Genomic DNA, 27,670 nt, shown 5'->3' on the forward strand with positions numbered 1-27,670 from the left:
ACGTGGACTGCAACATATGAAATGACCGCTGGTCACCATTGTGGCTTTGAGGTGGCACCATAAGCACAATGTCCTTTACACGGCACATTTCCCAGCATTTGTGCCACTGCCAGTCATCGTGTTGCGGTGTCATATGAGGAACCTGAGAGTCATGCCAGGTGCTGCAATGTTTAGGGGGCACTATATAATGTCATCAGCTGAGTCACCTCAGACTCCACGTGTGACACCGATTGTGTCAGTCAACTCACTCTGGGGGTCTGTGACTGTCAGTGCAGAAAGGTGGTGGTGTGTCGTGTCCTACTGTCAGCCATTTGTCACCGTCCTTAATGGCATTCACATGGCGTCTGTTAAATTGGAGCCGTTAGAGACTCAGTGACACATTGTTTGATTGTTTCTTTATTTGTTTATTTATTTACTTATTTATTCCCAAATCTCCATTGAGACCCTTGCCTTGCTCTGCAGCCCCCTCTTTCTCGCAGACCCACAGCCTCTGCTCCGCACACGGAATGTCGTTGATCCTTCCGTTTTTCATCAGCTCCCCACAATCTTCGTTGCCCGCGTTATTCGGCTCACCGGGTTCCCAAAACCTGAATAATAAGAAGAGGAAGGAGACCACCACACAACATCATGACTTGAGCAGACACTGACCGTGGAACAGCAGAAGGGGGCACTAGAGAGCCGAGACCACGCCCATGGCAGGACCCTGGCAGTGACATGGGAGCTCAGGTCTGTGGGCTTTAAGAGCAAACCGCAGCAGAACCAGCAAAGTGAGACCACCGAGAGGAGGCCTGTGGGGTGAAGTGGGAGCAGAAGAAGCAAGAGAAACAGGGAGAACCTTCAGGGGGGGCATCGTGTAAAATGACCAGGAGACGTGTCTGACTAGAGGGGGCGCTGCTGAGCTCATCTGTGGTCTTCAATTTAAGAGCGTGAAGCTGAAGAACTGACAGAAACGTCAAGATGACGTGGGAATGACGAGGACGTCAGGCGCTTGCAAGGCCTGTGTGGTGACTTCAGGGTCCTCCAGCAGGCCACAGAAATGTGACAGGGGATTTCAAAACAGAATGACGTGAAGGAGAAGTGACCCACCACCCCAGTCTGCGGACCTCCACTGTGGCTATGAGGAGGGCTTATCTAACTCCATCAGGTGGTCTCCAGGTGCTTGGAGCTCCAGGGTGGAGGGTCCGGGCTGTTCTTTGCATCTCTATAACGCTCTTCTCACAACTCAAAGCGCTCAGGAAGTGCAGGGCCCAACTGAGCAGCGTCCCTATTGGCATTTATGGGATTCGAACGGGCAACCTTCCGATTGCCAGTGCAGATCCCCAGCCTCAGAGCCACCACTGCACCACCAAGATCACGTAAGGAGGCCCTGAGGCCGATTACAATCAGCAGAGCCATTCCAGACGTGGCCCCTGGGTGGCGCTCTGGGCACGTGTTGTCACCCCACTGTTTCTCAGTGAATACAAAGCTCAGGGCTGTGAATTGTGATTGGAGCCCACTGAACAAAGTGGGCAGAACATACGACAAGTGGGCAAAAAAAATGCGTTGGCAGCACTTGGGTCATTGTGAGACCCTGGGGACAGCGCTTTGCTTCTTTGGTGTTCATCTGATGACACCGAGGAGCCTGAGGGGGACGTGAGGGGGACCTCCTCCTACCTCTTGTCCATAGGCTGTCCGGTTATCCACTTCCAGACGGACTCTTTGTCCAGATCATTCAGTCCAACCCAGGACTTGTCTAGAATGTGACTGCTGATGAAGGCCTGCAAAGAGAGACAAGCGTGTGAGGACCACCAAGAGCAGAGATGGCCACCCGCCCACTCCCCTTCAGGCGCCCTTGTTCTGTTAGTGGTCCTCGTTCTTCTGCACACACCAGGATGTCCTGTCATGCCCCTTAGGACGAGAACCCCTCGGTGACCTACTGTACGGCTGGTGACACAAGGAGATGACGAGGGACATGGAAACCTGTGGACAAGGATGAAGAAAGGAAAACAGAAAAGGAGGCCGCGACATGCAGGGCCACAGAGGTGCGCCGTACCTTCTCCAGATCAGAGGTGATCACCACCAGGTAGGAGGACACGTTGGCACAGGCGTTGCGTGCAAACTCCCAGCTGTTCATCTTGGTCGAGAAGTAGTACTTGTGCCCATCAAAGTCCCTCCAGTGGTTACTGGCCGCTGTGACAAAAATGACACAAAGTCAGAAGACAAATCATCCCCAATGTCTCTTCCTAAAGTCCACTGACATGGGACCACCCAACCCTCACGTGAGACTGAAACACATCAGAGATTCGTGAAAAAGAGAAGAAGACCAGAAAGATGGCAACGGTAAAGAATGCAAACCAGTCAAAGTCAGCTGTGCCAGGAGAGCCTTCTGATGGACGTGCAGGGGAAGCTGCCACCGCTCAGCGTGACACAACGGACCACCGTGAGGGGTTCAGTCTGCTGTCCACCATGGAGCTCATGAATGGCGGTCGAGAACAGATGAATTCCTGATGTTTGCTGTTTGAGCTCTGACATTACAGGTGACCCTTCGGTGACTCTTCAGTGACGTGGTGACCCTTCAGTGACGCTGCTCGTACCTCTGTGGTGGTCTGCTGCAGTGCTGATCTCCACATATGTTTGAGTCGGTGGGCTTGAGTGCCTCTCCATCACGCTACACGACTTCTCCAGCAATTTCACTTACATGCCCTTAGCCACTTGTGGCGCCCGCTGGTGACTGTCACTCGTGTAGTCTGACATTCCCAGGACCTCCATGACGACAAGCCATGCCAAGGCTTTCAGAGTCCTGGCAGAAGCCCCTGAGAGTGTGAAGCACAAGACCAACCATGGGGTGGTCAGCCAGAAGTTCAATGCAGACAGTAAAACAGGAGAGGACCACCCGCCCGAAGACAAAGGAAGGCCGAGACGGCGGTAGACATTTGTGACACTCCAACGCCATCAGGGCACGCGGTCGAAATCAGCAACTTCACGATGCCTTCGAAATTTGTGCCAGAAAGTCGTGAGCCGAGGTGAGCCAGCGAGACTTCACAAATTTAAAAAAGCAAACGTGTGTTCTGGTAGGGCGATGCCCACTTTGCCAACCTGCCAATTGCATCTGAAAGGATGCGTCAGACAAACAAACCGCTCTGCCAAGAAATTAAAAATCACAGGCATAAGGACAGGGAACGACAGATCTGAAGACGGAGCGTCAATTAAAGACGAGGGTCCGATAAGGCGGAGCTCTGCTGCGTTTGCCACAAGGCGACACCAAGACTGGCAGAAAGAGAGGCCTAAGGAGCATCACACCGATGACATCACGCAAGGCAACGCCCAGGACACGCCCCCTAGCAACCAGCACTGGCCTCACAGCAACCGGTGCTACAGAAACAAAATGGCAACGCGAGAAAGTAGAAGTCACGACAACAGATGATATAAGAAAAGTTTACATCAAAAAGATACGACGGGAACACAGAGAGATTTGGAATTGTCACAGGGTCATCGGGGACCCTCAAGGTGACGTAGTCCCTAAGTGTGACTCGCCCAAATACGAGGAGCCTCAGAAAGTCTCAGCAGACGCCAAACACTCACCCACGTCCTTCAGGTCCGACTCCACCTTCCTGATCTTCGAGGACATGTCCGTGGCTACAAAAGAACACAAGAGTGTGAGGCCGAGGGGTGCGGACCCCAAATCGTCGCACTCACTGGGCGCCTGTCCCTTGTTGGCCCCCCATCCTCACGTCCCCTAACGGTCACCCTGCTCCTTGGCCTCCTTCATCTCTCGTGTCTCACCTGCCCGCCGCAGATTATCCAGCTGAGATGACATGTTGGAGACTGAAAGAGAAAACAGAAGGGCGTGAGGAGAGGCGAGACGGCGAGAGACCCCCAGCCCATACATGACGTCTTGTGCCCCCGTCTCGTCCTAAAGAATGTCTGCCATCTGGAATATCCAGGTGTTGGTCAGAGTAGTCGCACGAGTCTGAGACAAAAACGAGGGGCAGCCTGGAAGTGGGGGGCAGAAACGGGCCTGACAGGAAACCTCGTGGAATCTGAAAACGTAAAACGGAATAAAAAGTCACGCCAGGGCAGTGCCAACGAGCTTGGCGACCAGGAAACCGATGACCACCTCTAGATGTGACGCTCTGTCTAAAGCAGCCATCAGAAGAGAAGGACAGAAGGGTGAGACTTCATCAGAAAGACCACCAGGACCGTCCTGACAATAGAGATAACCGGGAGAAATGCCCAAAGGCTTGGAGGGCACAAGAAGGGCATCAAGACTGAGCAAAGCTGAAAATCAGGCGTCTCGCTCTAAGGGACTCGTCACTCGTGAAGGACAATTTGTGGTCAGCAGTGGTCAGGGCAGGACGTGCTACGTGAGAACATCGGTGGGTCTGGTCGGACTCTTCACTTGGCCTTCCTCAGCGTCACGGACCCCGTCCACTTCTGTGTCGTCCTGCACGCGAGGACCGGCGTCCACATAGATGGCTATGAAGTGAAAGTCTCTTATTGGGGGTCCTCACATTCTACCAACAAAAACAAGACCACTGAGCACACTGTGGCCACAATTATTGTGATTTGGAGGACAGTGCCATGCCAATGGTGGGCCACAGAGGCCGAGCACAAATGACAAGAGGACATGAAGGGGTCAACAACTGGCCGACCACTAATTGGGGCATCAAAAGCCTTAAAAAATCTCGAGCTTAAGATGGTGAGGGAAACGTGGGCCACAGCAGGGGTGTGCCACTGGCTGTTATATCTCACGTCACCTTCTGTCACCTCTAAAGATGTAGCTTGTGACTAACAGCAGATGTCACCTCGATGGCAGCAGCAAAGGAAATCAAAACACAAAAATTCAGCAACTAACAAAACCTCAGAACCAAAATGGAAACAACAAAGAAATGCGGCGGAGACGTAAGACGAGAGAGCATGGCGGCTCAGTGACTCACGCTGCTCCTTCAGGCCCGATTCCAGCTTTCTGAACTTGGCTGACACTTCATGGTCTACAAAAGAGGACAAGAGAGTCAGGAGGTGAGACACTCATTGTGGGGTCCATAGCCAACTCCCACTAAGCCCACCATGACACAGGTACTGGGCCTCTCTCTCCTCCTGGACCCCTGACTACAGTGAAGAAGAGCAGCTGAGCTGCTAATGGATGCCTTCATCTCACCTGAACTCTGCCAGTTCTTCATCTGCGACGAAACTTCAGAGACTGAAAGAGAAGAGAGCCAGACGTGAGGGGAGCGGCTGACAGGGACCCCCTTCTCCGCCACCCCCTGCTGAGCATCTGCCATCAAAGCCATCCCTGCACACCTGGGGATGGGCGTCTACCCGCTTGGTCAGACCATGAAGTCAAGGAGTTAACTCTGAGCTCATTGGATGTCACCTCTGGTCCCTCAGCCAGTCCCACCTGCTACCAACTCAACAGGTGAGTCCCCTGCCCATGGACTCTCAGACCACCAGGGAGTGGTTGATTTGTACCCAACACAGGGTGTATGAAGTCAGTCACATGTCTTCACACAGAAGGAAGGTCTTCATGCCCAGACCACACACCCCTGGCTACACAGCAAGCCCCTACCTGGCACCCCCAGACTTTACATTCTAATTCAAATCTCCTTTCGTCCATCTGCCACCCTGTCCAAAGATCACCTACCAGCTCACCCCCTAGACCGCCTGGAGCTGCAGTGCCCCCTGCCCACCTTTCTAAGCACCGCATCCTGTGCCCCCACCTCCTGTCTAAAGGCACCAGTCTGACTGAAGTCACATGATGCCACCTCTGCTGCCAGCGTTGGCCACTCCTGCAGTCAGCACCACATTGCTAACGGTTGCTGCCCCCTAGTGGCCTGTTGGTGATTCTCCTCCACGTTCCTTCTTCCCGAGGCAGCCTGTCACCAGAGCTCTATGGCTGCTCTTTTTTTTGGTCTAATGTTCTTGTCACGTCGCTCACCTTTTGCTTGGAGTTCTTGAATTGTTGCTTTCATGGATCCAACATCAAAGTGGCTGAAGTTCTCTGAAAAACAATCGACATGTCATTGTGAGGAGACCAAAGTCACAAGGTGGTCTCCAGATGGTGCACCTCAGCCCTCAGCACATTCTCAATGATTTAAGAGCATTGACTGAAAAAGCAAGCCAGCTGTCAACCACATTCAGGGTAACAGGGTGGCAAGACGGGGGGCAACTCAGACAAAGGAGATTCGGTCAAACCCTCAGCCGCAGGACCTCCATACTGACCTCTGATCTTCGCCTCTTCTGCTCTCAGAAGCTCAAATTTTGCCGACATTTCTGAAGCTGAAACACAAACAGTTAGTTCAGTCACCTGACATTACATTTCAAATGTGTCACCTGCTCTGTCACTTGTTGTCACTTTTCCCTGCCACCTGGTTTTTACATCCATTCATTTCTTGAAGTTTTGTGAAAAGCTGAAGTTCACAATGGGACAATCAGGCCAGGACCAAACCTGGGGGGACCACCAGCCCCCTGCCGGACACCAAAGGTCCACAGCTTCAATTAGAGGAAACCTGACAGGACAGACAGGAGCACCATGTGTGACAACACAGCAGGTCTGCCTTTAGGAAAGTGACAGAAATTGGATCAGTCATCCTTGTGACATTTCCAGCAGTCTTCTGCCCAAGAGACCACCAGGACTTGGCTTTGTAATAATGGATTGACGTCCATTTAAAGGGAAGAGGGAACTGAAGCACAGAGCACAAGTCAAAGAGGCAGGGTCAAGGCGCTATACTGCGGAGCGACTCGGCCCTGGTACCCTAAGCCTAACCCCGTCCCAACCACACACCCCCACTAACAGATGTGCTGTGTTACGAAGTGTCAGTCAGATAAAAACGAATTTTTTTTTGTTCATTTTTTTATGGCCACAGCATGGTGGCGCAGTGCTAGCGCTGGTACTTCTGCCATTCAAAGTCCGACTGATTTTCATAATAAAGATTTAATTGCACAAGATGTCGATATGATGTGAGGGGTCTGTCAGATACACACGCGTGTTCAGTTAAACGAGCCGTTAGAAGACGCGCTGGGGACATAAACGTCAATCAGGCCAGTGCCGGCAGTGCGCATGCTCAGTAGCTGAGGCGTGACTTGTGTTGCCGTATTCATTAATTTATTTATTCGGATTCCTTCTGAACGCTTTGAAATCAATTCAGTTCTTTAGTGTTAGTTTGGCGCCTCCTGACTCACCGGAACGCGATGTGACCCCCCATACACACACACACACACACACACACGTCATTTGATATCCCCGCCCGACTCGTATTTATGAACGTCGAGCTTTTTGGGGTTCCCGTCAACTATTCGCCCTTCTGACCCGGAAGCCTCTAATATTTGGGCCATCTTTGAACTCGGTTTTGTGCTGGAACTGACAGCTTCGTGATAAAACCAGCAGGGGTCTTCACCAAAAAGGATCAGAAAGACTCAAGTTGCGCATCAGCCGACCCCAGGAGTTCACCCCTAAATGGGACACGAAGGGTCAAAGCTACTCCTCTTCCTGTCCGTCTTCTACTATTTCCAGGTTACTGATCATCACTTTGATCCTCTGTTTGATTTTTGTTTCTTTACCGGTGGTCGCAGCCCCTCTAAGATTACAAATCTCAAACCGTTATAGACGATTTCAGTGTCCGTGAATACCAATCGGAGGTGATTTTTTGATCCTTTGCTGGCCCCCAGTAGAGGGTGACAAGTGACAGATATTCCCGTTACAATCGAGATTATTGAAGCGTTGCGTTTGAAGATTTCGAACATCTGACGCGACTCCTCCTGCACGTTTGTGACGCACTTCGACCAGAAATCTTTACATTTCTTAGGCTGCTTGAGACGTTTTGGTATTTCATTGATTCTTTCATATTCTAATTTATGTCTCATTTGCTGTTTTTCCTGTCCTGTAAAGCACTTCGCATTTCACGCTTTGTATGAAGGTGTGCTGCAGAAATAAAGGTCGCCGTCGTTGTTCACTGCTAAGACTGAACCGGCTGTGTATAGCGCCTTGCGCCTGCGCTCCTGACCGTTACTTACATTTGGTGACGTGAAGACACAAAAGGACAATCCACAGAAGGGCACTGCCGCCCCCAACGATGTAAAGTGGCCGCACTGGGCAGCGCAGTTTGAGCGGCGCACCTGGAAGAGCAAACAGAAGTCCGTTTAACGAAAGTAAATTTTAAAAAGAAGGAAAACCGCGGAGACATCGCAATAAATAAACGGGCTGCCTCGTCCTACAAACCGCCGCGCAGACCAAAGCTCGAGAAGCCCGCGGGACTCCGCGCCTGCGCGCTCCGCTCCTGGACTGGCCCCGCCCCTTTACCTGTCGTCCTCCATGATGGCGGCCCTTTGGATTCGAGCGCGTCCGTGTCCATCTCAGTGTAGAATGTGCCATCTGCGGACGAGAGAACATCAGAGAAAGCCGGTGAGACCCCCAGTTGTGCGGACCCTTGTGCATGTTGCTACTGGTGACCACCTGACCCTTCGTGTAGCTGAAGTTCAGGACGGCCCTGTCACGAAGTCTTTTATGAGTTTTCGTCTCCTTCTGACAGAAGCCTATGAGACGCGTCTCCTGCACCTGAGCTACAATTCTTTAAATGAAGTTCGCTCTCTTCTTCCTCACCTGCCGACTCCATCGCAGCTGTGTGGTCACCTCTGAAGACCACCGGCAGCCGTCGGTGTTTTTAATTCATCTTCTTGGGGAAGTGAAAGCAGCAGCTGAGTTCCGGCCGCTCGCTGGAGCCGCCGATGAGATGACTTGTGTCAGCAGGCCGCTGACCTCTGTGAGGGGCTTCTGGAGGACAGTGGCTCGGCCGTGGCACACTGGGTTAGTGTCTTCAGCTTGACCAGTTAGTGCCATCGCTGCCACGGGGGTGTGAACGGGTGAGTGACAGAAAGCGGAGCAGCTCAGGGGTGCTGGCACTAACATAGAGAGCTCTTGCTATGCCCACAAAGTGGCACATGACTGGCAGCCACTGCCATCTGTCTCATGTGCTTCACAGGCTGTAGACATCCTGGGCAGAGGCGGCATGTCCTTTTCAGTGCTGGCCCATCAAGTGCCCTGGTCACTCTCTAGATACTGAGCACTTATTAAGGGGGGTTGGGGGGGCAGTAGTTACCCTCCAGGCACTTGTTTTATGGGGGACAGCAAAGGAAGTCACAACCAGTATGGGGACAGGCCAGGCCTCGGTCACCTCCATGGACCTAAATCAAAGGAAACTGTGAGGATGGCAGTGCATTGGTGTAGTGGGCCGAGGGACATCATAGAGACCACCATACACAGAGACCACCATACGTGATCGTCCAGAAGCAGCTTTACATTTCAGGTCTGCAGCCATCTGAAGCCAGAAGGGGTCCCTAAATTCTGAACGAGCCTCTGAATAACCTCATCCCGTTATTAAGGGTACTGAGTGACGTGATGCGCCCCTCACAGATGGTGACCTCCTTGGCCTTAACATGTCACGCCACAGTTCGGGACCCCTGCATCGTGACTGCCTAATTAACATCCGAACACGACGAGGCTGACAGCTGAGAGGAGACCCCCTGTCCGGGAGGCTGACCCTGAATCTCGCTGGGTCCCTCCAAATGAATTTCCACTCCGGGGGTCTCCACTCCTGCTCTTGGGTTTTCTTCTTTCATTTTCCCTGTTTGTGGTCTTTCTGCTGACACTGTGGACTGGCGCGTGTCACGTGATGCCACCTTTCAATGCCCGAGAGGCACATCACGTCGCGTCTCCATTTTGTTCTCCCAAAGATGACGCCTCGTGTCTTGCGTCGTTTGTGTCCTTTCATTTGCTTTCAGTGCTGCTCGTCCCTTCAGTTTTGGTCACTTTGGTGACACCAGTTGTCACCTGCCCGACTTCTCAGTTCACTCGTGTCAATATCTCTGTGCTCCAGCCACTGGCATGAGGATGATGGTGAGTGAAGGCCATCAATGAAGAGGCCTGTGAATGTGGCATGACCTTTGACCTTTCTGAGTCCGGAGCCCTCTGGTGTGGGGGGGGGGGGAGTGGGGGTGTGGCTAACCTGCTCAGGTGACCAGCCTTTACCTCTCTGACAGGAACTCACAAGGAGACCCCGACGCTGGCGTTCTCGGCCTCTTGTGGTGGTCTGTTGTCTGAGGACCCCGGTGGTGCACAATGAAGCAGCGTTCACACGGCTCAGACCGCAGAGAAGAGGAACTCAGGGAGTGTGCTGAGGGGACCTGCTGACTGGGCTGGCGCTTCTGCTGTTTGGCACAGGGTGACCTTCCTGTGGGGGGAGGGGAGGATGGAGGAGTGCCGCGAGGACCCCTGGACTGTGACGAGCTGAGTTTAGTAATCCAGTACACCCCACGACGCCCAGCCCAGTTCAGATGTGCCCGGATGTTGTTTGTGTGCAGTCTGCATGTTCTACCCGACCCGTCCAAAATGCCCAGACATGAATGTGGGCATGGGAGTGAGTGGGTCCTGTGGTGGGCTGGCATTCCATTCAGGCAGCCCCCCAGCCCTGAACTGGATGAAGGTGGCTGCTCTTAATCTGCACGAGGACCTGGGGGACCCTGCAGACCTCGCACAGTTGTGGTCCGTCTGTCCGTCTTCTCCAGCGCCCCCTTCAGAGGAGTCAGAAAGTCTGAAATCTGAAAGATTTAAAGTGAAATAAAAAGCAAATGACACGGAGACACACAAACGCTTGAGGTTTTAATGTCACCCACTTAAGCAATGGCTGCAGTGTCCCCATCAAGGTCACTCTGCCTGCTGCCAGTCTCATTTATTGGTCACATTTGATAGATGAATGGCAGACAAGCGTCGATGGTGACATGCAGGCCAGGAGGGACGAACGCCAGCTCACCTTGGGCTCCACCACTTTGAATGACCTGAACTCTTATCACTTCCATGGGCATCTGCCTGAGTGCCAGCGACGATGTGCAGACACTGGGTGGTCAGCACTGAGCCCACAGGACCTGAAATGAAAACAAACGTTCGTCAGTATGAAGGCTGCAGAGGACATTCCAAACTGAGCATCTCAAGGGCCAGCCTGGCCTGACATTCTGACATTCGCACACCGGTGGCATTTCAGTCCTGTCTTCAGAAGACGTGCACACGTGTCCACCGGCTCAGGGTTCAAGTCAATGGGCACAAAAGCCACACCAGAAGGACTGAGCGTGTGATTCACGTTCTCAAAGGCGATGTTCATCTAAAGTGCTGTATGTCACCCTCATTATATGGCCCTCAACTCAACGGGACCCTAGCAGTGACCTTATTTCTTTAGAGTGGTCTCCGCTAACACCCCTTATCGATTCTATCCAAGGTAACTTACAACGTCTGAGACACAATTGCTTTAAATTCCTTGTGTGTTTCCAAGCCGAGCACATGCAGGCCGCTCAGGATCACACGATGTCAGATTTGAACCCACAGCATCAGGATTTGAGGTCCAAAGCCTTAACCGCTACGGCGCAAAGGTGTCCTCATTTACACTTCAATGAACGTCAGCGCCCTCTGCTGGTTACTTGAAAATTAGAAAAGTGTCACAGATTAAGAGCGACGGGCATCGCGACCCCCGGTTCAACGCACGAGTTCTCTGTCAGCTCCGATGTTGTTTCTCCTTCTTATAATAAACGATATGGCTGACCACACTGTTTTAAGCGAAGTCCTCCTTTAGCTCCTCCAAATAATATCAATTATTAACAATCACTACTGCGATGACGATGACGATGATGATGAAGACTGTTGCAGCATAACGGCTTGTTTGTCACAAGTACCACCACACTAAGGTAGCGCTGAAAAAAAAGTCCGCCGGCTTGAAGTGTTGGTGGCGCACGCGCATTCCCGGAGACTAGGCGCGGCGCGTGCCCGGCGCTGCGCGCACACGACAAGCCACTCCGCCGTCTTCACTCTGCTCGTTTAGTTTAGTGCTCGGCACCACACGCGTGACGCCCCCCGGCCACTCCGGGGCTCACGTCCACGCTCGGCTGCTCCGATGTCTTCTTCGCTTTGGCACGCGACTTCAGTTCTACAGCAGACTCTGTTCTGGAATAATCCACACTGTTAGGAAAGCGTCCTCATCGTGTGTGAGCAAGTGGCATGTCAACGAGCTGTGGGCACCTAAAATAAAAACTGGCATCTCCAGATGGATGCGTTAAAATGAGAGAACAGTGACGAGGTGGCGAACACGCACTTCAAAGTTGAGGGACACGCCAGGGACAAACCGACACCAGACGGTGACACAAGAGGTGGCGGATCATCTGACGGGATGAAATGTGCGCTTTCTGGGATGTCGCTGCTGCCGTCACACGGCGGACAAATGATTGTACCCGAATTTGGAATTTGAGGGGGTGTCTTCTTTTTTTATATATAATTCACCAATCGTGGGATTCGGGAAAAAAAGGAGGAGGACCTGCAGAGAAGGTGGATGAATGAAGGAATGAATGTCGGAGGTCGGGGCAGGACAATCCAAAGGGACTGCTGGACGTTTATGGGGTCCCGACGACTCTTATTTAAGAATAATGAAATCCACGTCCATCTTCAAGGACCAAGTGGTCATTCGAACTTCGTGGTGCCCAGCATGGCGGGTACGAACATTCAACGGGCATGTCCGTCTAGTGAGGCCACCTTACCGATTTCTGGTATACTTGAGGCCGGTGGGCAGGATCATCCCTGGATGGGACGCCACTCAGTGATCAGTGACACTTCAGCTCTCAGTGGGCTGATCACCCAGACCACCACACCCTTGCGGTGTGAAGTCCTGTTGGGTGGTCTCAAATAAAGAGTGTATGAAGTCAAAGTGAAGCCCATGGGAGAGAAGCGGACACATGGGGAGGATGCGCACATCCCAGTTGGCACTTTGCCCACCCATACCAACAATCTTATTTTTATGCCAGTAAGTCCCTACTGCCAGGTGTGCCATCCTGGAACTGAGTGTGTGTGACATGCAAGCTGCACCAACCCTGTGCCCAGATGTTGTTTGTGTGCAGTCTGCATGTTCTACCCGACCCGTCCAAAATGCCCAGACATGAATGTGGGCATGGGAGTGAGTGGGTCCTGTGGTGGGCTGGCATTCCATTCAGGCAGCCCCCAGTGGCTGCTCTTAATCTGCACGAGGACCTGGGGGACCCTGCAGACCTCGCACAGTTGTGGTCCGTCTGTCCGTCTTCTCCAGCGCCCCCCTCAGAGAAGTCAGAAAGTCTGAAATCTGAAAGATTAAAGTGAAATAAAAAGCAAATGACACGGAGACACACAAACGCTTGAGGTTTTAATGTCACCCACTTAAGCAATGGCTGCAGTGTCCCCATCAAGGTCACTCTGCCTGCTGCCAGTCTCATTTATTGGTCACATTTGATAGATGAATGGCAGACAAGCGCCAAAATAAATCAACCGGCACTGCTGAGCCGACCACCAAGCAGATTGTCTGTATGGTTACAGAGCAGAACAAGTGGGGGTCCGAGCAGAAGGGACGACGTCCACCAGAGCAGCCACGCTGGCACCGGGAGAGCAGAGAAGGAACAGGATGGACTGAGCAGGCGTGTGACCAAAGTGACAGCCCAGAGCAGCCACCGCTGGAATCTCACCCTGAGGTGACAAGTTGGGACACCTCAGCTCACATGTGCCACTGCCACCACTTAATCTGCGCCTGTTGGGACAGCTGGGCTTGTGTGTCCTGATCTCTTATTATTATATAGCGCCTTTAACAGAAAGCGAGCTGTGCCATCTGCACATCCATCCTTCTTACAGCCTCCTCAAGGGACATTGATAAAGACCACCGGTCAAAACCCAGCACTCCACAAGAGTCTAAAGCAGAGTCCTCTTGTGACAAACATGGCACAGCAAGTGACACGTACGGTGACCTCCACCAGTCGGGCGAGATGAAAGTGAAAGCAGAGAAAAGGAGAAGGACGGGCAGGAAAGCAGCAGGCAGGAGACACCTGCAGGAGATGAAGGTTCAATTCAAGACCACCATCAGAGCACAAGGCGCTATAAACCACAAACTCAACAGAATGGACCTGAAAGAGGAGACGTCACGTGAATGACAGCCAACCCGAAGCTTGCTCTCTGGCATCATACCCAGCGTCGCTTGTTCTCCTTCTCCAGTAAATGCTATGATGTGAGGTGCCTTGTGCCTGCTGGGAAAGGCGCTATATGACATCAAGGTGAAGGCAATGTGCACGTAAAGTCATGTGCCAGTGGAGAAGAGCAGGTCCTGTTCGGGGTCACCAGTGGACTGTGCCATACCTGGCATGTGCCCATCACAAGTGCCAGCTGGGCCTCCAACAGAGAGGGCAGGGGTCCCATTGAGGTGGGTGCCTTCTTCATGATTCCCTTGATGCCTTTTTGTTGAAGTGACCGACAGCAGCGGCAAGTGCCCAAGATGTCCGACTCCAGCAGGCTGGCACACAGTCTGAGGGGCAGCACTGGGGCATCACTTCAGCAGACTTGCATTTAACACACTGGAGTGAGTGCAGGAAGGGGCTGCCCACTTGGGGGGCCTCAGCTGCCAGATGGCCGCAGTTTGCTTCTTCTTTATCCATCCATTCACCCCTCTACAAAGCAAGTTGCCAGGTAGCTGGAGGCCAGTCCCAGCATGCATCGGGTGCCAGGCAGGAACAGCAGCCCATCACCGGGAGAACACACACAAACACACAACTCAGCAATGCCAGTCCCCCCAATCTGAACATCTTTGGATTGGGAGAGGAAACCTGCACAGACATGGGGACAACATGCAAAGTCCTCGCTGGGGCCACTCAGGATGTGGGCACTCGGGACGTGGACCCTCATCTTCCTCACTGTCAGGCAGCAGTGCTATCACCGCACCTCCGGGCCACCCTCACCTCTTCATATGTACAGGGAGGGAGGAGTAAAGGGATGTGGGCTAGAGCATTGGGGGGGGTATGAGGAGTAATAGGAGACAGGAGGGGGAGGAGTTAGGGGGCGGGAAGAAGAAGAAAAGAAACCTCGGCTGTGAAGGGGAGGGGCTTAGTGACGAGATTGAGAAATAGGTTAAGAGGATGAGGAGGGGCTAAGGGGAAGGGGTTAAGGGGTGGGGGAATAAAAAAGGGGGAGTAAAGTGCTGGGGGCAGGAGGAAGAGAACTGGGGAGGGAGGAGGGGCGGGGTTAAAGGAGGAGCAAGAAAAAGGGTGGGGTCTGTGGGAGCAGAGGAGGAGTCGAGGAGCAGGAGCACAGAGATGCCAGCTCCAGGACAAGCGAGCTTCATCAACTCCGCAGCTGGACTCGTTCCTGCCGCCAGCCGTGCCCGCCTCTAGCAGTTGTCTGGTAAGTAACGTCTTTCTCCTTCACATTCACTCGCCGCTTTAATCAGAACGTTAAACAAAAGCAGGCAGGCAAGCAGACAGCAGGGCGGTGTGGAGTCGGACCCCCAATAAGACTTTAAGCAGGAAACTTCATTATACTTAATTGAGGGCAGGAGCTGGAGCTGGAGGGCGGCTCACTAGCGCCCGGGCTTTCTCTGTCACTCGCGTGGACCTCTAGGGAGTCACCTGCATGGATCTGCCAGTGACAAATGCAAGAATGGCAGCGTTACTGCACGATGTGAACGCTCTGCCACTCTCGTGCCAGTCTGCGTGAGCGCATCTGCATGCTCCAGTGCTTCAAATGCCCTCTGCAAGCTTCACCTTGGTGCCCGCCAGCTGTGCTCAGTGACAATCAGGAACAGAAGATGACGTGAAGTCTGTGATCATTTCAGCTTTTGGCACGGTATTAAGTTTGTCATTTACTGAATGGAATATGAAAGAGGAATACAGCGGGAAAGTAAATGGAAAGGCGCTATATACAGCTGGGACAGGCAGGAAAGGTGCTGAAGAGGAAACACCGATATTAAAGTACACTTGAACCGATGGGCAAACCGTTAAAAGATGTGAAAGGCGCTATATAAGAGACAAATAAATAGATAGATAGATAAGAGTGAAAGGCACTATATGATAGATAGATAGATAGATAGATAGATAGATAGATAGATAAGAGTGAAAGGCGCTATATAACAGATAGATAGATAGATAGATAGATAGATAGATAGATAGATAGATAGAGTGAAAGGCGCTATATAACAGATAGATAGATAAGTGAAAGGCGCTATATGATTCTGCAGTGTATCCTGTATACTGAACTGTACTGAGGTCATATTCTAAACACCTGACTTTGGACTTTGCCTCTTCACATACGCTCTACTTACAGACAGACAGACAGACAGACAGGTAGGTAAGGCACTATATGAGAGACAGATGATGTGAAAGGCACTATATAATTAGCAGTTAGGCCCAGCTGTTTGTTACATTAAGTGTGTGGCGCTGCCCAGTGTACCCGGCACCCAGCTTCGTGACTACGGATGACTGCTGTAGCGCCCCCTTCGGTTGACGATGCCTTTATTCCTCCTTGTCCCACCTCATCTGGTCCATGGACTCACCGTCCCCCTCCCACACACTGAGTCCCCTGATTCAGTGCCAGTCTCCAGCTTGCTTGTTGGCATCCCCACCAATCAATGGTAATCGCATTTTTAAGAGGGAAGCAGTTGAGGGGGGCGCCTTATCTGTGACGTTGGCTTTTATTAACATTGACATCATAAATGTCACACTGAAATAATCCAATAAACTCTGTGCCCGGTGTCTGGTATCTGGCAGTGAGTTCACAAGGGGAGCCCCAAGACCCTCGCAGTCACCATCCAGTACTCTGCTTCCTATGCTGGTGTGAACCCCAAATCCTGCTGCTGACCCCCTAATGTGTGTATGCACGTGTAGAGAGTGCAGGTGGAGATGGCACCGTGGAGTCACATGGGGGCTCATCTTCATGGCACTGCCTCTGATGGCCCACAGGGTTGTCACCCACCTGTTAGGCACTGAGGGTGGCTTGTAGCTGAGTGGGTTGATGGCAGTTATCTCTCTCTCTCTCTCTCTCTCTCTATGTACATTTGGCAGATTGAGCACCAAACTATGCCCCCTCATTCAAAACTTGAGCCCACCACAGCAGAATTGTGGAAGAAAACCCAAAAGTAGACACACAAGGTGCACCCTAAGGTGGCCAGAAGTGTGACGAAGTGACATATGAAGACACCTTTAAGAGTACAGACCCCCTGTAACGGGCAGCTCAAGAGCGTTAACCTCCCTGCAGGCGCGTCCAGTGCCCCTCGATCCTTCACACATGCCATTGACACCTGTGATGTGCCCGATGGCACTGAGCCGTGGAGATTCGCCTTAAGCCAGTTAGCCCTGTGCCTTTCACTGGCACTGCTCAATGACCTCACATCAAGGCGCTATATGAAATCAAAGTGCATCACCTGACATGTCATCTTCTCATCACATACACACACACACAATGCCAGTGTTTATCAGCATTGTCACCATCTGCACTCTGTGCTGCCCCACACTGCTTGGCACCCACCACACGATAAATGGGCACATAAAATAATATGAGGCTTAGAGAACAATGGAGATCAATCAGATGGATCCGCGTCCATTAAAGTGTTATGTCGACCATTAAGCTCCTCTTTGGGGGCTTTCAACGCGCTGACGAATGACCTGGCACATGGTGACCATCCGGACCGTTAATGCGCTATCTGGCATGAATGACGGCAGCACAATTTTATGGGCTGTGGGGTGTGCAGGAGCTCCTCTGTGGATTTGCACCCGCGTCTCGTCCCTATGCGGCTGCCAGCCAGGTGCCCGTCACAGTCCATTAGGGCTGGACGAGTCCTTCAGACATGTCCAATGTTTCCATGTGACGATGACACGGCAGCTCCTCCTCTGCTCATCTCGTAAACAAGTGTCATCTCCTGATGTCTGAAGCGTGGCATGGAGTGGCACAAGTAATGTAGCCTAACAGGCAGGGTTGGGCTGGCACTGCTGTCCTAATGCAGACGCTTTGGGTTCAGGACTGAAGCCCCCGCTGCAGAAGTCCAGTAACACAAAGGGGAGGTCACAATTAACGGCTCGCTTTACAATCTTCAGTCCAGACGAGGGTGGTCCTCATGGGAGGCTGGACACTCTCAAATGTAGTGTGCCCATTAGACTGGCAAACGCAGGTCTGTGTGGACCTGTGTGGACACTCCGTTGTGCGCAGACCCCAGCTGACCCTTAAAAATGGTGCCACCGTAAGGCCCCCTTCTTGGGAAGAGCAGTGGTGGCATTGTTGTGCCCTTACTAGTCTAAGATGGCCACTTTCAGGAATGTCCAGGTGGTCACCTGGCTCACGTTCTTTGCATGAGGACCGGTGTCACGACTGGACGCTCCTGGCTTTGTCCATCGGGGACGAGACTGGCATTGTCACCTTTAAAACGGCACTGGCCACCAGGGGGGCTGTCAGCGGTGCGTTAAGAACATCAATCAGACCCCACTGACCGATTCATCGGTAATTCAGGCTCCTCCACCAATGTGTGTCACCACTTCCTTATGTGACTTTGTGTTGGGGCTCAGTTTACTGTCCCCAAAGGATGAGGAGTCCAGGAGGACCCGTGAGGTGGGTGGGTTTCTGGTCGAGTGTTCACTTGTCTGTGGTCTTCACACTTTGAAACACGGCTGGCTGTTCTGTGAATTCTTCAGAGTCAGTTTAATCTCTGGGCACTCACACTGGCAGTGCCAATCCCTCTGCCAGCCCATCCATGTTCCAACCACTAGATCCATTTAAGGGATGTGGGGACCCCAAAGTGTCTCCAGTGGTGCCCGAGTCGATCAAACTGAACTCCTCTGTTGTGTCCTGTGACTGATTACTTGATGGGAGGAAAGGCACTATAAAAATGTCACATCGTATGTGTGACGGAGGACCAGAAGGAACAAAACAAACAAAAGTCTTTGCTGCCCAAGCAGGAGGGCACATGCCACTTGCCTTCAAGTCCGTTACTGTCACCAGACATCAGTAAGTGCCCCAGTTCCCACGGCTCTTTGATCTCCAGGTCTGACGAGGTTGTCTGCCCCTCATGGGACCCCCAGAGCCACACTACACACCAGTCACATGCCCTGGTCTCCAAGTCATTGTCCTTGTCTCCACACACAAGGTGCCCCAGGAGGAACACAGAGAGGTGACAGGACAGGAGCAGCCTGGGGTGTCACCAAATAATGAGTTGGGACTGTGAGGGACACGCCTGAGCCACAGGTATCGATTGTCAGCCGTGTCATGAGCTGTGCCATGAGCTGTGTCACCAGTGTGACAGCACCGCCATGCTATCAAAGGCTCTCGGTGACATAAAGCGGGGAGATGAAGGTCAGGGAAGCACTGGAGGTGGGCAGAGCTGTCTCAGGGGGCTCCTCGTGTCAGTGCCTCCCTGGGCGTCATACCTGGAGGAGCACAGCCCCTCGTCCCCGACAGGCCGTCCTGTGCTGTCATGCGGGGCCCACGCGTCCCTCTCGCCGCCTGCCCTGCATGTCATTTTCATTTCATTAACGTGAATTTCTGAAGATTCGTGATTAAAGGAGGACGCCTGAGATTGATGAGCCAACCCAGCACATGTAAATGAGGCCTGCGGCTTGTGCCAGGCCCTCTGATTATTCATCCTCCGCGCTGCCAGGGGACTTTGCTGCTATTCTCGTCATTTTTTGGTGTGACGGACGTGCTGATGAGCTGAAATTGCAGGTTTGGCTCACCACCTCCGCACCATTTACTGGGACGACGACTTGGGCTCCTCGTTCTTTTGGGTTTCTTCCTTTTAGTTTTCGGCCTCCTCACCGTTGGTGACACCTGCTCGAATTTCGGATCCCGTCCTCCCTGCGTTAGGAAAGCACAGCATCCTGGGAGTAGACGTGCCACTGGCGTCTGGTCCGTCACGACGGCTCACACAGGCAGGAGCGAATACGACAAGCCCCTAAAATCAAAGGCGCTACATGACGTGAAGACGGCTGATGATGACAAGCGGCGGGCCAGCGCGAGAGCCACCTGGGTAAATCGTCGGACTCCTTCACTGTGCCAGAGCGTGTTTGCAGTTAATCACACTTTGTCATGCCAGGTGGGCATTTCCAAGGTGTCAAAAGGTGGCTACGCAGTGTAAATTCAGGATTGGCACCGTAATTAAGTTGTATGACTCGGCGGCTCATAACCTTCTTTATTTGACACGGACGATAAAGCTGCCGCTGTCAGCGGGTATAAAATTAAATTAACAGCAGGAAATGGAGGTCAGAGACGAGTCTGAAGCAAAGCATGCGGGCGCCTTCCTCTTTACTAAATGAATTCATCGGCCTTCTTGTCACTTCATTAATGAGGGTCTTGAGTGGTCCACTGCCTCATCTCCTGGGTTTGAGTCCCAAGATGCTCTATGCTAAGTCGGTGCCTTCTGCCCGTATGTCAGTCGGGTTAAGTGAGCCCTGTGTGCCCTGGACAGGCTCCACACCCCCAAGACTTGAACCGGACTAGGCAGGTGTCACACGATTAGGGGCTGGTAAAGGGTCTGAAACAGCACAGATTAACACCAAGGGGACAAGACCACGCCAGTCTGTGCAAACTCTGAGACAGGCTAACGTCCTAACCGCGTCTGTCTGTCTGTCTGTCTCTCTGAAACAGCTCGCCTTCCAGTGAAGCAGTGCCGTTGAAACTTGGCACACGTACTGGTAAAAGAAATGTGCCATCAGGACGGGCCAGTGTGCAGTGACAGAGCTGGAATGCCGCGCACATTTCTGAAATGACGACATTGTCCACTGACAAGTGCTGGCGACTCTGACACCTCGAGAGGGACGATCTGTGCCACCTCCGTGACTGCAGATTCATTTAGGGGTTCAGTTCTACCCTGGCAGCCGTCACTTCACCGCGTGTGTTTAGTCAACTTGCTGGTCTGATGGCAGAACAGCGAAACAAGCGTACCTCGGCATGGGGCGGGGCATGTGTGGGCGGAGTCAGAGGTGGGCGGGCTGGTTGGCATGCCTGAGTAATTCCATATAAGGAAGGTGCGCCATTAGATGGGTACAGTATTTATTTATTCATTTTGCTGAGGATGGTTTTCTTTATTCGCTCAGTATGGCGGTAATGGTGTCCCCAGAATGCAGCAGTGGCTGCTGTTATCCGCTGACTGCCCGCTTGTGCCTCTGCACCATCTTGGGCTCATCGCGGTGGCTGACAATTCCTCATTTGTGCCATTTTAGACCTCAGCCATTGCGGATCTGCATAGCGCCTTTAGATTCTCAGATTTGTCAGGTAAGTCCGAGGGTCCTGGCAGTGTCGCTGCGTCCAGAGTCCCATAATCATAGCGGTCAACTATTCCTGTTGAAATCACAATCAGGTCAGCCATGAGATGGCGCTACAGACAGATAGACCTTTGATTGACTCCTTTTTACAGAAGCTCATATATAAATCTATACATAAATATTCTGACAAACGAGTGCAAACAAGAATTACTAAAACAAAAGAAAAACAGAAAGGCGCTATAACGGCACATTGAAGTCGGCGTAAAGGAGCCCCCGTTAGCGTTTCGTGACAGGTGAATGATTCATATAAAGAGGTGAGTATGAAAGGCGCTATATAATATAATACAGTATGTACCACTGGTCTCGGTGATCCCGTATTGGACACATACATACACGCATCATGAGGTATACGAATTAGCACTCCAGTACCACCAGATGGCAGTATAACATCACCCAAGCCTGCCATTTCCCTGTAAACGCTCGTGGCTTCCTTTGGCGCCAATCCCCTTTTAAAAAAGGTCGGCTCGATGGCGCAGCGGCTAGCACTGCTATTTAGGAGATTCCCAGACCCCTCGGCCTCAGGAGGAGCTTTGCGCACCCCAGCCACGTCTACAGGAGTTTGCCTCCAGTTATTCCAGTTTACCTTCCCACATTTGTAACATATGCAGCAGTTTCAATGGTGACAGTAAACTGGCACGTGGTTGCCAGTCTGCTTGTGTGTGTGAAATGACCGATGCCCCATTCAGGACTGGCAAACTTCCCCACGTTAAGCCGGATTAAACCGTTTTGGTCTCAGATTGATGTCAGGACTGGTACTGCATTGCTGCTGTGAAGATCCCCCTGAGCTCCTCCCTGCCCTACTCCGCTCTGCTTACCCTGTAAATAACCCTCAGGTCCTGCCAGGCTCTCCTTCAGTACCAAACACTCCTTCGGGGGTCTAGCTGGTACCCCTGAGCTCCTCCCGGAGACCCATACTGTTAATAAATGTAATTCCTCCTATTGCTTTCCCTGAGTTCCTCCCTCTTTCTGGTTTTTCACCAAACTCTCTAGGGCAGTTCTGCTCCTGCCAGTCCTGCCCGCTGTGACCCCCGGATGATTCTGTGCTCATTTACAGACTGAGCAGCTACTTGGGTTGAAGTCGCCTGAATTGTTCTTTTTCTTTCCAGATTCCTACCCGTCATGACTGGCGAGGACTAGCTGGCACTGGACCATGTCTTACCCCAACGTGGAGTCAACAAGCCCCTCGGCCCACTGTGATGGCCCCAACAGTACCTCACTCAGTTCAGTGCCCGTGGTCCTTAGTGCTCTGCCTCTTTCTATTGCCATGCCAATCTTCACTATGACACTGGGCGCCTTATCCAACATCATTGGCCTGGGCATCCTGGTCAAGTCGCACACTCGATTCCGGCAGCGCTCAAAGGCGGCCTTTCTCCTGCTGGCCAGCAGCCTGCTCTTCATAGACTTTGCCGGCCATGTCATTCCGGGGGCTTTTGCTCTTCGTCTCTATGCTGCCAACATGCGATGGGATGACATTGATCGTTCAGGCACCTTGTGCCAACTCTTTGGTGCCTGCATGGTGTTTTTTGGACTCTGCCCGCTGTTCCTCAGTGGTGCCATGGCCCTGGAGCGTTGCATTGGAGTCACCAGGCCCCTGCTGCACTCCAGAGAAGTCACCTCCAGCCGCGCCAAGCTCGCCGTGGCCCTGATGTGCTGCATGGCCTTCCTGATTGCCATTTTGCCACTGCTGAAGGTGGGCAGGTACACCAGGCAGTTCCCAGACACCTGGTGCTTCGTGAAGATCCACGGGCAGCTGTCAGCGGTGGAATTCGGCCTCTCAGTCTCTTTCTCCATGCTGGGCTTAGTCTCGCTGGCCTTGTCGCTCCTCTGCAACTGCCTCAGCGGCTTGGCGCTGCTGAAGGCCAGGCTAAGTAGGCACCGGCCCGGCAACTCCTGCCAACATAACCTGCATTCCCACGACATCGAGATGATAGCGCAGCTGCTGGGAATCATGCTGGTGTCCTGCGTCTGCTGGAGCCCCTTTCTGGTAAGACCTTTACAGCCGTGTCTCTTAGGGGGTCCTGGCACTGGGCAGTGAGTGTATGCAGAATCACATAGTCCTGGGGGGGACGTTGGGATTAACTAACGGCCCAGCAGTGGCATTCTGACCACTGAGATAACTTCTTTCATTGAGCCCGGCTTGGTGACCACCACATCAGCCATTTGTGCCAAGACAGTGACAGCTGGACTCTGCAAAGATCTGCCACTTCGTGACGAGCGTACAGCCTATGGGCATGTGCCAGCAGCAGTGCCCAACCCTCCATCTGCCATTTTCACATTTACTACAACATCAGAATAGCGTAGACGAGGACGGGCCACTCAGTCCAGCACAGCCCGCCAGTCCATCCACTTCGTTCTTCCAGATGAGCCCTCGCTGCACTTGGCACTTGTGAACGCATCGCACGCTCATCTTGGCTCTGCTGCCCGTCTTGGTGACCGCAACAGCAAAAGCGATTTGTGACTTGCAGGATGCGCTGAGGGACACAGACTGGTCCTCCTCCAGCGGTGCCAGAGTTCCTGTCCTTTCAGTGCCACACCCGGCCATTTAAGAGAGGCAGCTGCGTGCGTTAATGTCCCCATCTGGACCGCGGTGACAGAAGGCTTCACATGGGACCATTGATATTCTGCCCCTTTCCACTTTACTGTGACAGATTTGGAACAACATGCTTTATGGCTGCAGGTGCCATGGCAACCAAAAGCCACTACTGTCTTTTTTGGGACTGTGAGGACATCACAGCAGCTCAAGACGAGCCCAGGTCCTGCACTAGGTGGTCTTCCTCAGAACTCATAATGTCAAGTATTCTTCAGCAGTAGTTGAGCTGTTAGGCGCCAGTAGTGGACGTGCAGAATATGAGAAGCTGGCCGGGACTGCGCAGGCAGAACAGCGAGGGGTGCAGGAGCACGGAGGTCCTACGAGCCAGCGATGCCAACTGTGGTGCCACAGGCCTAGAGAGGCTCCTCTAAGACCCCAGGACCAGGACCGCGTGATATGACCCAGGACAATAAGGACTATGAAGTGGAAGTGTGATGCCCCCATCACATTTCACATTGAAGATTTATTGAGGCTTGTTGGTTTGCCTGCACCAGAGGGCACAGGGGCAGAGAGCTGCCAGGCGTCATCCCAGAAAGAGAGTCAGCGCGGAGGTCACCGCGTTCCACTGTTGACATTTTGTAGTGCCATGTCACCCTGTGAGGAAACAAAAACATAACCAGCTAGGTAAAGGGACAGTGACACCGAGAGCCATAAATCAATGGCGGCACTTTCCTACAGACCCCCTAAGGCCCGTGACAGTGGGCACATCTCCACCTCGAGACGGATGGATCTGCTGAAGTCCTGACGCCATCTGAACATCAACAGCATTGGAAATGAGGGGAGTCGTTCAGTGCGCCAGGCTAGATGGGATCGTGAACAGCAAAGTCACCCCCATGTCCGGTGGGCACTACAACAGTTTGAATTAGCGTAAGCCCCCCTAATCTGGGGTACTCATAAGAAATGTGATAAATAAGGACAGCTGTGCCAGACATCTGAAGTATTAAAATGAGTGCTTGGGTTTAAATGTCTAAATATTCTCGACTATGACAGAAATGTGTCATTTGTCACCCTCTGGCTGAGGTCCACAAACATGTGCCACGTCTCAGTCAGGGCTCCAATGCTGCTCTCATGTTTCTGTGGTTCCCATTCTCTGTTAATTGTGTCGATTGTTTCGTTTCTTTGTGTTCTCCTCGAGTTTCATAGGTGGTTCATCACCGCCCAGGGACTGCCTGCCCACAGCATTACAAGGGCAGCAGACAAGCCACAGTCCCATGCGGTTCATTCTCAAGGCACTGGTCATGGCGAGTTTCTTGTGTGATTATTGTTACTGCGTTTTTTGGGGTTTGATTTTTTTGAACCTGTACTCACTTTTTGATGTTGACTCTTGGATTTCGGACCTTTTTCGACTTTTGAAGGCTTTGCCGTCTGTGCTTCTTGGAGCTTATTTTCATTCTTCTGATTAAAACGATCCTTTTATTTATAAAGTCACTTGCTGCGCATTGTGTTTCCAGCTGGGGTTTGACAGTAATTCCCCCTCTTTTTGGGACTTACACACGTTTACGAGCTCTCAAGTTCATAACAACAAGCTTATGTTTTAAATGTGTCATTTTAAATCTTCTGGGAGTGGCTCGTAGAGGTCTAGGACCACCAGTAAAGATTCAAACATCAAAAATACGATCATATTTGTGAGCAGCAACCTCAAAATCGCAGGCAATGGCAAAGTGCTGGCTGTGAAAGGCACCTTGTAAACCCCAGGCAGGAGCTCTCAGCACATTTAAGGAGATTTTCATGAACCCCCTGCTGCCACAGACACTGCCGTGTGTCCAGAAATGAGACTGCAGTGGACAGTAAGGCCCCTTCTGTCAGGTACCCCATCAGCTTTCTCACTTCTCTTTGCTCTTCTCCCTCAGGTCTTCATTGTCCTGTCTGTCAGCCGGTCCTTCCACGGCTCAGAACACGACGTGCAGCACTACCAATACCTGCTATTCTTGGGGGTGCGTTTGGCCTCGTGGAATCAAATCCTGGACCCGTGGGTCTACATACTCCTACGCCGCGCCGTCCTCAGGAGGCTCTGCCGACCCTGCCAACCCCAGCGTGCTTTCAGACTAACATCCTCTCAAGTTTTGAGCAGAGTCACCAACGACAAGTCCTAGCAGCACCCTGACTGCATGTGCAAGGACCCTGGCAGCTGAGCAACTGAACGGACGGAGCCCACCGTCACCTTCCATGTTAAAGCAGCACCCACTGAGAGGCTCAAGGGGGACTAGACAAGGCAGCATGGCAGACACGTGGACTTCAGAGACAGACAGCGATGGGTCAAGAGGAGCCAAGGGAGCCGCCTACAGACCCGAGTCAACCAGGCCACTCTTTGCAGTGCAGCCACAGAAAGTGATGCCGCCTTGCCCACCTGTAGGAGGCTCCGACTGCTCAGCTGTGAAACACGACCGTGTAGGCACTGTAGTCAGGATTCAAGAATATGAAGACCCCAGGCTCATGTCTCTTCAGCCCCACTGGGTGGCAACACGAAACAAACAAAACAATTAAATTACCTAACTGCTCCTGCTCTGCCCACACTGGGACCCGCTGCCATTCTTAAACAGAAGAGCACACCGGAAAGACCGCTAACAGCCAGCCACTTCACAATTCATGACCTGCGCCTCCACTTGGCCTGCACGTCTCTGCCACTTTGCAGACGTCTCCCTTGGTCCTTCTAGGCCGTCTGCTGCATAATAAAATCAGGTCTGGACAGACACCCTGTGCCAGGACAGGCGGCCTTTCTTGACTTTGTGACAACGCTGCCCTGCAGAGTAAAAATGGCATTTGGGCCTGGGGGTCCCACATGGCAAGGGCAACCATGAACAATGCAGACATGATGCTTACAAATAAAGGTCCAGAAGCAAGTCAGGTCTTTGTGTGCTTTTGTGAATTAAGAATGTGCCCCGTGCTTACTGCATGAACGCTAAGGCACCCAGAATGCACCACCCGCGGTCTGTACCCCCATTTACAAAGCACGTGCTCCGTAGTCAGAGATGCTTTGTAAAGCTCAAACGTCAGGCTGCTGCACCCCCATTGTGGCTGTCAGACTGCGGGCAGGCCAGCCATTAGGAGGTTACAGAGCACCCTGGGAAGATGGCACACAGTTGTCCTTAAAGACCCCAAGAGCCTTGATGCTGGCCGAATGGCGGGGGGAATCGTCAACGTAAAGCTCTGCCTTCCTCTGAAGACTTAGAAGATGTCCGTGAATGTCTCGAGGTTAATCAATGGGCTCATGTGCGGTCGGACTGAGCCCAGGGGGATCGGGGGCGTCCACTAAACGCGAGGCGGAGGGCTAGGGGACCAAACACGAGTCTCTCAAGCAGCCCCCAGATTATCTTGTGTATTTTAGGGAGACATTGTGGCCTGCAGGGGAATCTCTCACTTCTCGCTCTACAGAAGGTCACCTTGCAGGCCTGTCCTACGATTATCAAAAAACTGAAAGTTAACGCTTGAGTCGAGGGGGCAACTGCACAAAAACACTTCACGCGTACGGCACACCGACTGTTGAAACTCACCAGGGTGACGTGCTGCTGGAACGCGGGGCACGAGGCAGGAGGACATCAAGTCCAATCTCTGGGATGAAGTCTGCACGCGGACAGCGGACAGAGGCCAGGGGTCTCATTTCTAAAACGTTTGCATGGATTCAAGCATGAAGGTGTGAAAACACCAAAAGACAGGAAACTGCGTACACCAAAAAGGAGTCAACAACAACAACAACAACAACATGCATTTCTGTAGCACATTTTCATACACACAGTAGCTCAACGTGCTTTACATAATGAAGAATAGAAAAATAAAAGACACAGTAAGAAAATACATTAATTAACATCGAATAAGAGTAAGGTGGTCCAATGGCCAGGGGGGACAGAAAAAACAAAAAACTCCAGATGGCTGGAGAAAAAAACAAAATCTGTAGGGATTCCAGACCATGAGACCCCCAGTCCCCTCTGGACATCCTACCTCACATCAATGAAACAGTCCTCTTTGGATTTAGGGTTCTCACGGAAT

At 52.3% G+C, this 27,670-nt stretch overlaps 2 protein-coding genes across 3 annotated transcripts; one reads left to right on the forward strand and one right to left on the reverse strand.

Moving 5' to 3' along the window:
* Positions 1 to 340: 340 nt before the first annotated feature.
* LOC120541114 (C-type lectin domain family 17, member A-like) lies at positions 341 to 27,660 on the reverse strand. Of its 2 annotated transcripts, XM_039772447.1 has the most exons (14): positions 27,623 to 27,660; positions 10,782 to 10,893; positions 8,576 to 10,569; positions 8,276 to 8,347; positions 7,990 to 8,091; positions 6,199 to 6,255; positions 5,915 to 5,977; positions 5,138 to 5,179; positions 4,917 to 4,970; positions 3,763 to 3,804; positions 3,562 to 3,615; positions 2,033 to 2,169; positions 1,654 to 1,757; positions 341 to 587 (listed from the first exon to the last, which is right to left on the reverse strand). In XM_039772447.1, exons 3-14 carry the CDS (start codon positions 8,586 to 8,588, stop codon positions 413 to 415), a joined length of 915 nt encoding a protein of 304 aa, XP_039628381.1. In that variant the 5' UTR covers positions 8,589 to 10,569; positions 10,782 to 10,893; positions 27,623 to 27,660; the 3' UTR covers positions 341 to 412. The 2 variants fall into 2 exon arrangements, with proteins under 2 accessions (XP_039628381.1, XP_039628379.1); XM_039772445.1 differs by lacking the exon at positions 27,623 to 27,660 and having other exon boundaries at positions 10,782 to 11,347.
* On the forward strand, positions 22,361 to 26,508 carry LOC120541125 (prostaglandin E2 receptor EP1 subtype-like). The gene is made up of 2 exons (XM_039772460.1): positions 22,361 to 23,080; positions 25,537 to 26,508. The coding sequence occupies exons 1-2, from the start codon at positions 22,361 to 22,363 to the stop codon at positions 25,777 to 25,779; spliced, it is 963 nt and encodes a 320-aa protein (XP_039628394.1). The 3' UTR covers positions 25,780 to 26,508.
* Positions 27,661 to 27,670: the final 10 nt, after the last annotated feature.

The sequence above is a fragment of the Polypterus senegalus genome, chromosome 12, assembly GCF_016835505.1.
Source record: "Polypterus senegalus isolate Bchr_013 chromosome 12, ASM1683550v1, whole genome shotgun sequence".
Lineage (NCBI taxonomy): Eukaryota > Metazoa > Chordata > Cladistia > Polypteriformes > Polypteridae > Polypterus > Polypterus senegalus.